The following is an 11,275-nucleotide window of genomic DNA, read 5'->3' as shown; positions in this document are numbered from 1 at the left end:
GTGTGTGTGTGTGTGTGTGTGTGTGTGTGTGTGTGTGTGTGCACGCGCGTGCAGACACGCACACACATGTGCACGCATTAAGTGCATGTATCACTGTGTGCATGTGCACACACACATACACGCACACGAATGAGTTGAAGATTAAAGGGCTTTTATGTTGTGTCCTGCCCTTTCCCCCTATATTGCTGTTAATAACATAGTTCCTAAGATCTGGAGACTGCTGGAATATCATCTGTTTAGTAAATTCATAAAGGCTTTATGACATGCTGTGTTATTTAGTAGCAAACTTAAAACATCTTGTCATTACTTCTGCATGATACATAGTTTCTATGAAAAACAACATGCTTTACGTAATACCATCACTAAATCTGGACAAGTGGTGCAGAAACTATGGCTATATATTCCATGAAGCACTTCAGCAAGTGGTATATGAATTGCTCACACATTTGGGACAAAGATGATTTTAAAATGGTATATCTCATTAAGTTCCCCAAACAGGGAAGACACTTTCTAAAACACAGAGGAAAAATATTTTCTGTCCGAAAGGTTTTATAATAAAATCCAACTTCTAGGCTGAGGCTTTTCATACTGAAAGTAGCCATCAAGGGTGAATAATGCCATGTACATGGTATCCCACTTCAAGTTCAAAGTGTGGTAGTTTTTCACTGTGTGTTTCAGTTCAGTCAGAGTATTTAAGTGCATGCATCTGCGTATCATCTTACAGTCAAGTTGCCCAATACTTTCTGTTTTAAAAGATTCTTTAAACCTTTTCTGAGAAGCTCTGACACCTTCATTGTTTGCAGCAGGCTTTTGAAATTCATCAGGGAGGCAACCCTTAGGATAAGGATGCATCTCTGACATAAACTCGCTTCAAAATAATTAACTGGAGGTCTTATTCTGATGTTGACTTTAATCTCCCTCCCATCCACACAACACCCTCCCACCTGAACAACGTGTTGTTGCTCTCAGTTTGGGCTAGTTGGTTTAGAGTGCTGTAAGCTAAAACCCAACAGAAGTTTACATTAGGGCTGGCAACCAGACCTGGTCAGGAATTTTCTGATGAAACAAACACAAATCTGCAGAGAACTGGCAGGATTTCTTCCTCGTTTCCCACCAGCTCATCATGAGGACGGCCAGAGTACCAGAGGTCCCCAGGACTTCCAGGCTCTAACAGAGCCTAGAGCCTGGGAACAGGACTCAGCTCCAGCTCCCCAGCAGACTCAAATTAGAATATTCAGTGCTTCCTCTTCTGTGTCCCAGAGCCGGGATACTAGGAAATCTAGTTGTAACTGGGGTTCTTCGGGTCTAGGTTACTGGTGCCACAGCAGGAAGCCTAGGTACCCTTGGTTCCCAAGGTCTCAGGTTCCCGTCTTTCCCAGAGCTTCTAGATTTCTGGGTCCTTGTCAGTCTGATGGGCTGATGAAGAACTAAGAGCCCCAAAGCTCTGGAAGCCATCGAGGAGAAGACAGCCTTAGAACTGGGGCTCCCAAACTCAATTTTATTCAGAAAAAAGTTGGAATAAAATGTTTCAAACTTTTTTTAAAATTCCCCTTCTGTAGGGAATGTGGAAATATTTAGTTTAATTCTGAAATGGAAAGGGGTTTTAAACACACCCTCCTCCCCCACAAATTTAAAAAATGTCCATGGAATGGAAATTCCAGCTTTTGGCCAGCTCTGCCGGACACTTAGCTTGTGTGCTCGCTACAACATAAGTAACTCACTTGAGTGCTGATAGCCTTTTAATGCCTTCCCTGCCTATTATTCGTCTCGTGTTTCACTCAAAAAGAATAAGAGTAGCTAGCTTTGCTGACTGAAGCAGGCGATGTGCACTCAGCAATGCTAGCAATACAGATGGGAGTGCAGCACCTATAAGTGGAAGCTTTACAGAACGGTAATAGGCTAGCTCAGGAGTTCAGAGATAGGTGCCAACCACCTTGGTTAATTCTGCAGCCAAGACATATGCCCAATTACACTACATTTCAGGTGAATTATACCATGTTAAACATTTGCCATTTTCCTTATCTTGCCTGGCCTGATAGCACAAATGCTGGCACTGGGCCAAAATAATACTTGAACCTGGGGGGTTCTTATCTAAGACTCTGCCAATCCTACTCCCAAGGCAGTGCCAGCGGCAAAGCTGCTCACACTGCAGCAGAGGCTCAAGATGAAGGTAGGCTGGCTCTCAAAACAGCTGGAGAGAGATGAGGAAGGGAAGCGAGACAGTGCCAGCAGGTTGGGCTTCTCCAAATGTCTCCAGTCATGAATTAAGCACAGGGCCAATTGTTCCATATCCCGCACTGACTTTGGGACCACTACATGGAGCAGAAGTGGCCACTTCATGGGAGGAAAGAGGAGGAGATTTATCCAGGCTCTCACTAATCATTCCCCAGACCCAACACATAGCTTGTGACCCATTTTCTCCCCTGTAGAACAGGTTTCTGCTGCTGCTAGGTAACGCTGTTAGCACCATAACTCAAATGATGGCCTATTTTGCTACAGAGATCGAGGTACCAGGGTTCAACCACTGAAATTAACAGCTCCCACATTATTCTTCCAGTTGTACATAACAATTATTTTTACTGTTTAAAAAATGCTAAGAAATCCACATTTTAAACCTTGTTATTTAGGCTGCAAACTCAAGCACTCAAAATTAATTAACACCAGAATTAATGATGCTTTGCAAACTTAATTCAGCTTCTTTGTGCATATTCTATATACATGTGCATAATGTCTTACTTTGCTTAATGCATATTGTGCACACTGATTTTAATTAGATGATCACATATTGTTTTTCTCCATAGGACCCCTGCCTCATTCTGTGAGAAGAATGGATGGTACTCCTAGAAGAAGTCTGGATTACATAGTAAATGGGACTGTGGTGGGCTTCTTACTTCATTTACTCTAGAAGTTAAAAGGTGTAAGCATAATAAGGGCAAGGCAATGCAAAAAGAGAAGGGATGTTACACAGGAAAACCAAGATCTGTCCTTGCTTGAATTGGAATCTTTCTATACAATAATGAATAAATTGCATTGAAACCAGGGTAGGTGCAGTTTTCCAAGTGGCCAAGCTTGAGGCAGTGGGAGCCAGATTTGCAAAAAGTGCAGAGTGCTCATAACTGTAGTTATGAGCTGACTCCTCCAGGGACAAGTTTGTATGGTCTGGAAGTATGAGCACAGGTTTTGAAGTCAGGAGATGCTGACTACTAGTTCTTGCTGTGTGGCCTTAGGTACGTCCCTTCATTTTCCAATCTGAAAAAAATGGGGAGAATGCTATCTTCTGTGGGAGATGCACAGATAGATCGTGCCAGCAGCATTTGTGAAGCAGTCAGTAGCATAGGGATGAGCATCAGCTGCGTGGTTTCAGCAGCGAGGCAGCTACAAGGGGGAGAGGGGTTTGCCTGTGCCTGGGCCAGTGGGAAACTGTGCTGGGGTTAGCACCTAGAGGCTGTATTCACTCTGTTGCCACTTCTCCCCCAGCCCCACTCCTGGGTGCAGCAAGGGCATAGCTGAAAGCTGCCCAGCCCTGGCTCAGTTCCCTACTGGCTGGAAGCTGTGCCCATATTGAACCCAGGGAGCAAGAGGCAGGGGGAAGCAGTGGCAATGTAAACTCAGATTCTAGCTGCTGGGCCGCAGCGCAGGTCCTCACCGCTCAGCCCCAGCATGGACACTAGCAGAGGCAAAGTCTTCTGGCTCTGTGGGCCAGATCTACAAACTCTGCAGGCTGGATTTTCCCCACAGGCTGCAATTTTCCAAGCCCTGGTCTAGAAAATGAAAAATTCTATATTACGCATGTACTTCAGTAGGCATGTGATAACTATGGCAAGGGGCACATACAAAAATGATTAAAGAGAAATAATGAGGAACTGCTAGATTTTCAAGCACCTTAGATTCTGTGTTCTGACTCAGGAAGGTCCTACATGTGGAAAAACAGCACACGATTGTGCAGTTAAACACCATGTCCTAAAGCACATGCATCAGGGGGAGGAATTAAAGTTGCAAAGACAAGTAAATTCTGTCGCTTCCTAACTTTTCTGTATTTAACTGTGTCACCGAGATAAAAGGTCTTTTAAATATATCGTTTTCACATATGTAGTATTATAAACCAGTAGTGTAGCTAAGGGCACCAGCCACAGACACCAATTTAGGAGGGAGACACAAAAATAGCAGTCGCCACGCTGCTAGCCTGGCTGCTGCTGCCACTGCCAGCAGCCCAGCTGCAGCTGCTGCCCTGTGCACCACGCATACAGCACAGAATTTGCTTACTTATACCTGCTTATTATTTGCTTACTTATACCTTATATCTGCTATAAGATCTCAATATTTTGAGATTCAATTGATCAGGCTGTCTGAATATTTGTTGGTCAAACAAAAGATGGGTCTGTTGTTATTAAAGTACAAACTGCAATAGTTTGGGGTTGAATTTTTTGTTAAATCTCCTATGACTAAAAAAAGGTTTATTAACTCCTAAGTGAATTTCAAGCAAATATTTCCTACTAACAAGGCACTTTTGGGGGGGAGAGGGGGAAGAAATCAATCACCTCCCATGATTTAGACAACAGAAGGGTACAAACCTTAAAGACTTTTTCTCCTGCTTGCATTTGTTAACATTTATAAAATGGGGGCCTAGTGAAAAAAAAAAAATCAAGCAGCTTGCAAGACAACAGCTTGAACTGAAGAGGTATCCAATGTTCAGAGCACCAGGGTAAGTCTGTAACAGTCTGACTTCAAGAAAAAAAAATCTAACAACTTCTGGACCAACAGTACACTCCATAAGTCATGGCTCTACCAAACCACCCACACCTCATGGGCGATTGAAGTCATTTGGCTGTCAGCCTTGCAAATGTCAGCTCACACAAGTGAGGTATGCTGGTAGCTTGGACTCGCTACAGCTGGGAACGACCCCCCACTAGGTCATTTAGTCCAGCCCTTGTGTCCTTGCAGTACCGGCTGAGGAGGAACAGCCCAACACCCTGACATAAGCACAACTGCTTGCATAAAAATGTGAGTGCAGATATGCATGGCTAGCCTTCTACCAGTATCTATCATCTGATCCCCAGTGGTGTAGGTATGCAAGATTAGATTTTGGTCTGGTGAATGAGACAGCCTAACCTTGCATTTCAAATGGTCTGTTCCAGAACAAAGAAAATATATAAACAATAATGAAAGTTTTTCTGGTTCCACTTCCTTTGGTATAAGCTGCTGTATAATGAGTTTTAACATTGGTTTTGTGCGACACAATTGTTGCCACAAACCTCCTGTTTATGTTTGGATGTTTGTGTATTTGTTTTGTCTCCCTGTGCACATTTCAGTGCTCTTTGGAAACCCCAAACAAATCTCTGACTGGGCTGCCTGTGAATGAAGCCTTTACTCCCACAGTGTTATGAAAGCAAACACAAGCCCAGGGTCAAGTGCTTCTTTTGTCCCAGTAGTTCTTTCCCACGAGTTCAATCCTGCCATTAGCATTGATTTCCACTCCTTTAATCTGGAGCTGCCTATCACAGCTCGTCAAAGGACTATTTGCAAAGATTTCCCCAAATATTAAAAGACAGACAGTCAGCTCCTTACCTTTGCCTCCTGTTGCCTGGAGCATCTTCAAATGATCCACTGTCATTTGCAGTATTTCCGCTTTTTCTAATTTTGCAGATCCCTTTGAGATAAGAGGCTCAAATAAATAAAGGCTTACAAGTGCTGTAAGCTTTAATTTAGTATACTTTCCACTGAGTTCAACCTTATGGTTTCAATTTCCCCCATCATTAAGACATTCTCAGCTTAATTCTTTCCCTGAGCATCTGCATCCCAGACTAAAGACAAATTCTGTATCCTGTCTAGCAATTCAGATGCGTCTAACGTAGTAGAAAATAAATAGTAAAATAAATAGTAATAGCAGATAGGATTAGCATAATATCAGGGACCATAGTCCCTTTATTTAAATGAAGGGATTATCATTGAAGATGAACAGACAATAGAAAGGTCCAGCTCAAAATTCCAATCACCTCCATGTATGGTCAGCTAGATGACTGGCTTGACAATCCAATGCAATTCTGGACTGAGGTCAGTGCAGATACTGCATCTCGGTGCTATGGACTAAGAAGGCTGATTTTCAGAGATTTTCCCTCCCAAAAGAATGGAAAACAGCTAATAGCAAAGAGTCTGCTATTAATGCTGGATGATCCGTCGCAGCACTGTTTTCTGCTTTTACCAGTAGGTGTCGCTGTGAACACATACCGTCTTTAATTTGATGAATGTTCAGAAATTTAAAAAATGGCCCAATGCATTTTTCATGCTTCATTTGGCTGATGAACATTCCCTTCTCATCCTATGGTGACAGACCGTTACTTCTGTATATACATGCACATGTCCCACAGTTATTTTGACCTTGTAAGAAGGCTGGTTTGCAGGACCAGGAGACAATCATTGTGAATAGAGAAAGCATGATGTTGCTGTCAGCGAGAAGCTAAAGCATTGTCAAGGTTGGTTTATAGCCTTGTAAATGTTATAAAAATATAAATGTCACATCTTAAATGACTAAGGTATTTTACTGTTTATAGATTGTGCTCACTTTGGCAGCTCATATACTAAAATTGGAACGATACAGATTAACATAGCCCCTGCATGAGGATGACACGCAAATTTGTTAAGTGTTCCATATAAAAAAACTGTTTATATATTAATTTATAAATATTCTAATGTCAATCAGGATTTCATTACAAAGCAGTTATTTTGGTATTCCCCTGACCTTGATTTTCAAGTACTATCAAGTTGGGCTAAATCATCAGCCGGCATAGATTAGTACAGTTACAATAAAGGTATAATAACTTATACCACGTGAGGATTTGGCCCAGTGAGCCAAAGGCTGCTCTAAGTTACATCCATGTAAACTCACTGACTATAATAGGCTTGAAGACCAGCTTTCCTAAGGGCGCACCAGTAGAAATGAGATTAGAATGATATACTTCTCTGCAGCTAAATTTCATGATCTTCAAGTTGCCACAACAGAATTTGCCGAGAACGGAGCTTTTGATTTTGTTAAACTAAGAATTCTATCATTTTACAGATACAGCTGTTCCAGCAACTTCCACATCAAAAAGATTACTAAGAACCAATTATTTGGGGCCTGGCAAACCACAAACGTTTTTAAATCCCTGCGCACACTACTTTTTCCGCTATTGATTTTTTGGCTTTTTTTTTTTTACTAAACTGAAATGCCTGACATCTCAATGTACCAAATTTGGCGTACTTGTGATTTTTTTGGTTAGAATTTTACATTTTATATGGAATTACGCTCTGTACTTTTCTCAGTCCTAATCTTTTCCATAGACACAGTACAAGCCGTCTCAGTGAGAGTGACTAATAGCTAAAAACTGCATGTTGCTGGGTAATTTCCAAGGGCTTTGTAGGACTTGTTTTATAATGTTTGTGGTTTTTAAGAAGTAAACAATAAAATGGGACAAACAACTGTTGTCTATTGCCCCTGTTTTGTCTAGCTGAAAATACCTTGGTTGTGCTATGTTGCCAAAGCCTATGAAATAACACCATCCTATAAATGCTTAAAAGCATATTTGCAGGTGGCACAAGTGGTATTTTGCTTTCTGCTCAAATTATTTAAAATTGCTTTCCTGTTACTTGTTCCTCGGTTCAGAAACATGATAAGGCCTGTACAATGAGCTGCAGAACATTTAAACCACCTATAGAAACCACTGGGAGCTGAAAGCACTCAGCACTTTCCAAAATCAAGCTTATATTACCTTTCTATTTTTTTAAATTACAGAGATCTTTGTTTGTTTTAATGTCAATCATTCCTTTTGGTTTAAAAACACACTGATTTAAAACAGCCATTACTTTGCCACATCTCAGTTTTGGTTTTTATACTGATGTGAAATGGCATTTGTTTTACTAAATATATTTGGAAATTCAGTGATATTGGATGAAATTATTGATTATGACAGAAGCATTTTTATAGAACAGGTTGTCTTTCTCTATTGAATCCACAAGCAAAGAGCAGACTTGACCCAAAGCCCATTAAAATGAAGGGGAATCTTTCCACTGAAGACTCGCCTATTAAAAGCCTTTGAAAATCCCATTGACTTCATCAGGGAAAGGATCAGGCCTGTAAAATATGAGCTAATGTACTGCTACTAAATGGATCTCTAAAAATGGAGTAATCTAGACAATTTGTTTACTTATTAGAAAACCGGCCTAATTGGAATATTCCTGCAATTATGATTTTTTTAAATTGTAAAGTTATTGAGAGAGAAAGAGAAGGGGAAGTTGGAAGAATGTCTTGCATTTGGAAGCTTGTCTACCGCTGGTCCAACTATATCGTTGGTCCAATAAAAGAGATCACCCTAAGAAACCCTTGTCCCCCTCCCCGCCCCTTAAGGGATTTAGACAGAGGAGTAATTGACATTAAAAAAAAAAAAAAAAAAAAAAAAGTAAATGGAGTAAAGCACATTTTTAAACAAAACCACTACTGGAATTCATCGAAAGAACAGAGGCAACATGAACACTGTTACCCTTAAGGGGAAAACAAACCAAAGAATGGAAATGCTTTTCAGCTTTATGATGGATTATGGTTTTAATAGTTTTGCCACAACAAAGCATTTTACTGAAATGTACTTTCTGCCAGATCAGGACACATACAATATGATTTTAACAAGCTTTACAAGAGAACCAGCATTGCCAGATGAGATACAGTATATTAAAAAAAGAGCACGCTTACTTGTTTTTCAAAAGCAGTTGGCACAAGCCGCCTCAACTCAGATAAACTGTTATTTATACGATCACGGCGCCTTTTCTCTATAATCTATCCCCAAAACACAAAACAAAAATAAAGTGTGTAAAAATGATGGACAAAATCAACACATGAATTTTTTTATGTAGACAAGGAATGTAAAAAGAAAAAGAAAAAAAGACCTAAAATAATAATAATAAAATTAAAAAAACCAAAACACATACCCCTCTTCTTTTCTTTCTGGCCATGATCTGAGATGTTGTTGTTGGGGAATTTGATCGAATCAAAGAACTACTACTTTGCCTATGAAAACAATAAAAGTATGTCAGGTGTCGCATTACATGACATTGCTCCCACCTAGATGTGGCCAGTCATTTCATTTGAAAAATTCACAGCTATTTCAGCTCTGCTTTAATGGGTTTGGAAGATGTGCTTTTGTGTTACAAGGTTAGCGTTTCTTCTTTCAGAGGTTTCACTTTTCAGCACCCCCCCACTTTTATATTAGCTGGCAGAGCACTTTGGTGAAAGTATCCCTCCCAAAGACACTTCCCTGCAGTAGCATGATTGAACTGGCTTTCGCAACATACATGCTTGTGTATAGAAAATATGCATTCTAATGGAATTTGATAAAGAAAATACAATCCGTTCAGACACTTGAACACTTGTGAGTAAAGGGACTTTAGTTTTGCAGTCTCTGTCTGCCTAGGTTCGAATGTTGATGCCAAACACAGTAGTAACCCAGAGATCACGTAACTAGAAATAGACCCCAAAGCTAATAACCCTTCTTAGAATTGGCAATACCTGCCAACGTTCAAATGCAGCAGGTCTCTGCAAACCTTCAAATTCAGCCCTGTCTCAGAAAACCCTGGGAAACTTCATCCGCAGCTTACAAATGAAGAGAGAGTGCTTGCAGCGATTGCTCAGCTGCAGGGATCATATCTTACTTTCCAAAAGCCGTTTCCTATTGGTGCTGATTTATTTCAGGCTGTTCTGGCTGACCACTTGTCAGTATGTATCCGCTGTTAGGATTAGCTGAAATGATTGCAAATTAATATAAATCTCATTCATTTTAATAGCCTGCTTTACACATGATGCTTTTTTTAAATGTGTAGGATCTGGGCTCAGTTTGGAGTCTTGCTGGTACTGCTCAGATGTCAAACTTTAAGAGACTCAAAATTCAATTAAATTATAAAACCGACCTGCCTGAGCAACAGATTACTAGTCAAATTTTAAAGTGGAGATACTCTGGATTCACATCTGATGGATAGAGAACATAAACTTTTCACCAATCCATCCATTCAGCTTTGAGGAAAATACATTCTTCTGAAAGAGATCCTTATCCTCGACCGCCCCTAGTTCGTAACCCCCTTAGATCAGTGGTTCTTAACATATTTTGTACCAGGACCCATTTGTAAATATCGATGGCCAGTCCTGACCCAGTGCCCCTCACTCTCGACCTGCTGCCCCCCATCCCCAGGCCCCACTCCCCCAGTGTGTGGGGCAGGGGATGGGTGTGTAGGTTCCGGGGGACCCCAAGCAGCCCCTTGCAGGCTGGACCTCTACCAGCCTGCAAGGGAAAAGTCACAATTTCCCACATTTTTCTCTTTTCAAGGAGAACCCATTTTTGAAGTTTATTAATCCATTTTTAAAGTTTGTTCATGACCCTTTCATACATTCTTGCCACTCACTTTTGGGTCGCGACCCATGAGTTGAGAAACGCTGCCTTAGATCACTAGATTACAAGCCCGACACCACTGCACCTCTCAAGTGCAACCCAACTAGACTTAGCCTCCTGGCTCAGTTGACTGTAATGCACTAGGTAAGAGCCCAGTTGAACCTTCCCCTTCCAGGTGGGCTGACATGGGAAGTGTTTGTCCTTATGCCACCAGTGCAAAGGGTGCATAGACAGTCTTACGTAGTGGTTAGATTATAGTTGTATGGGAGGGTTTGGCTAGGGATGATCCTGCCTCAGGCAGGGGGTTGGACAAGATGACCTCTGAGGTCCCTTCCAATCCCATGACTATGAAAGCACCTCCTGGCTTATTTGCTCTGCTGGACACAGCCCTTCTCCCTGCAGCACACACAGATACGTGCGCCCCACACCCCACCCCTGCTGTGCACACACATGCCCCACATGCACATCCTGCATACCCTGCCACACGTACACAGGCTCCAAATGCACACGTGCCCCACATGCACACCCTGCACAAACCCTGCACACACATGCCACACGCACACACACAGACCCCCCTCCAAACGAGCTGACAGCTGCTCTCAGGTATCCCAGGAGCTGAGCCGGGCGTCCAAGGAGGAGGGGGGGCTTCAACGCTGCAGCCAGGACCACCCCCCGCCTGCCAGCAGCACCCGGCTGGCCGGGCAGCTCCAGCCCGCCTCGGCTGCGGGTCCCCAGGGCGGCCGACCCCGCTCACCCGGAGTAGTTGTTCTCGCTGCCCACGTCGATGGTCTCATCCATGTCGCTGTCGGAGGTCGTGTCCTCGCACGGGCGCTTCATGGCGGCGGCCGGGAGCGGGGCGCTGCGCGGAG

The 11,275-nt window shown here is 42.3% G+C and overlaps 1 protein-coding gene and 1 non-coding gene across 4 annotated transcripts in view; one reads left to right on the top strand and one right to left on the bottom strand.

The window, feature by feature from the left end:
- HEY2 (hes related family bHLH transcription factor with YRPW motif 2) overlaps positions 1-11,275 on the bottom strand; it is a 19,795-nt gene that overhangs the window by 2,547 nt on the left and 5,973 nt on the right. The window contains exons 1-5 of one of the 3 annotated variants that reach the window (XM_025209007.1): positions 11,161-11,275; positions 9,533-9,763; positions 8,956-9,034; positions 8,720-8,803; positions 5,566-5,647 (exon numbers count right to left, since the gene is read on the bottom strand). In XM_025209007.1, coding sequence (XP_025064792.1) covers positions 5,566-5,647; positions 8,720-8,803; positions 8,956-8,979 — 190 coding nt within the window. In that variant the 5' untranslated portion in view covers positions 8,980-9,034; positions 9,533-9,763; positions 11,161-11,275. The remainder of the gene's footprint in view (positions 1-5,565; positions 5,648-8,719; positions 8,804-8,955; positions 9,035-9,532; positions 9,764-11,160) is intronic. The other 2 variants (XM_006027719.3, XM_006027720.3) reach the window with 2 other exon arrangements.
- LOC112550949 lies at positions 6,552-6,653 on the top strand. Its single transcript, XR_003095037.1, has one exon. It is a non-coding gene; the product is annotated as a U6 spliceosomal RNA (small nuclear RNA).

The sequence above is a fragment of the Alligator sinensis genome, unplaced genomic scaffold (assembly GCF_000455745.1).
Source record: "Alligator sinensis unplaced genomic scaffold, ASM45574v1 scaffold257_1, whole genome shotgun sequence".
NCBI classification, from domain to species: domain Eukaryota; kingdom Metazoa; phylum Chordata; order Crocodylia; family Alligatoridae; genus Alligator; species Alligator sinensis.
This window is presented reverse-complemented; position numbering and strand designations above follow the sequence as displayed.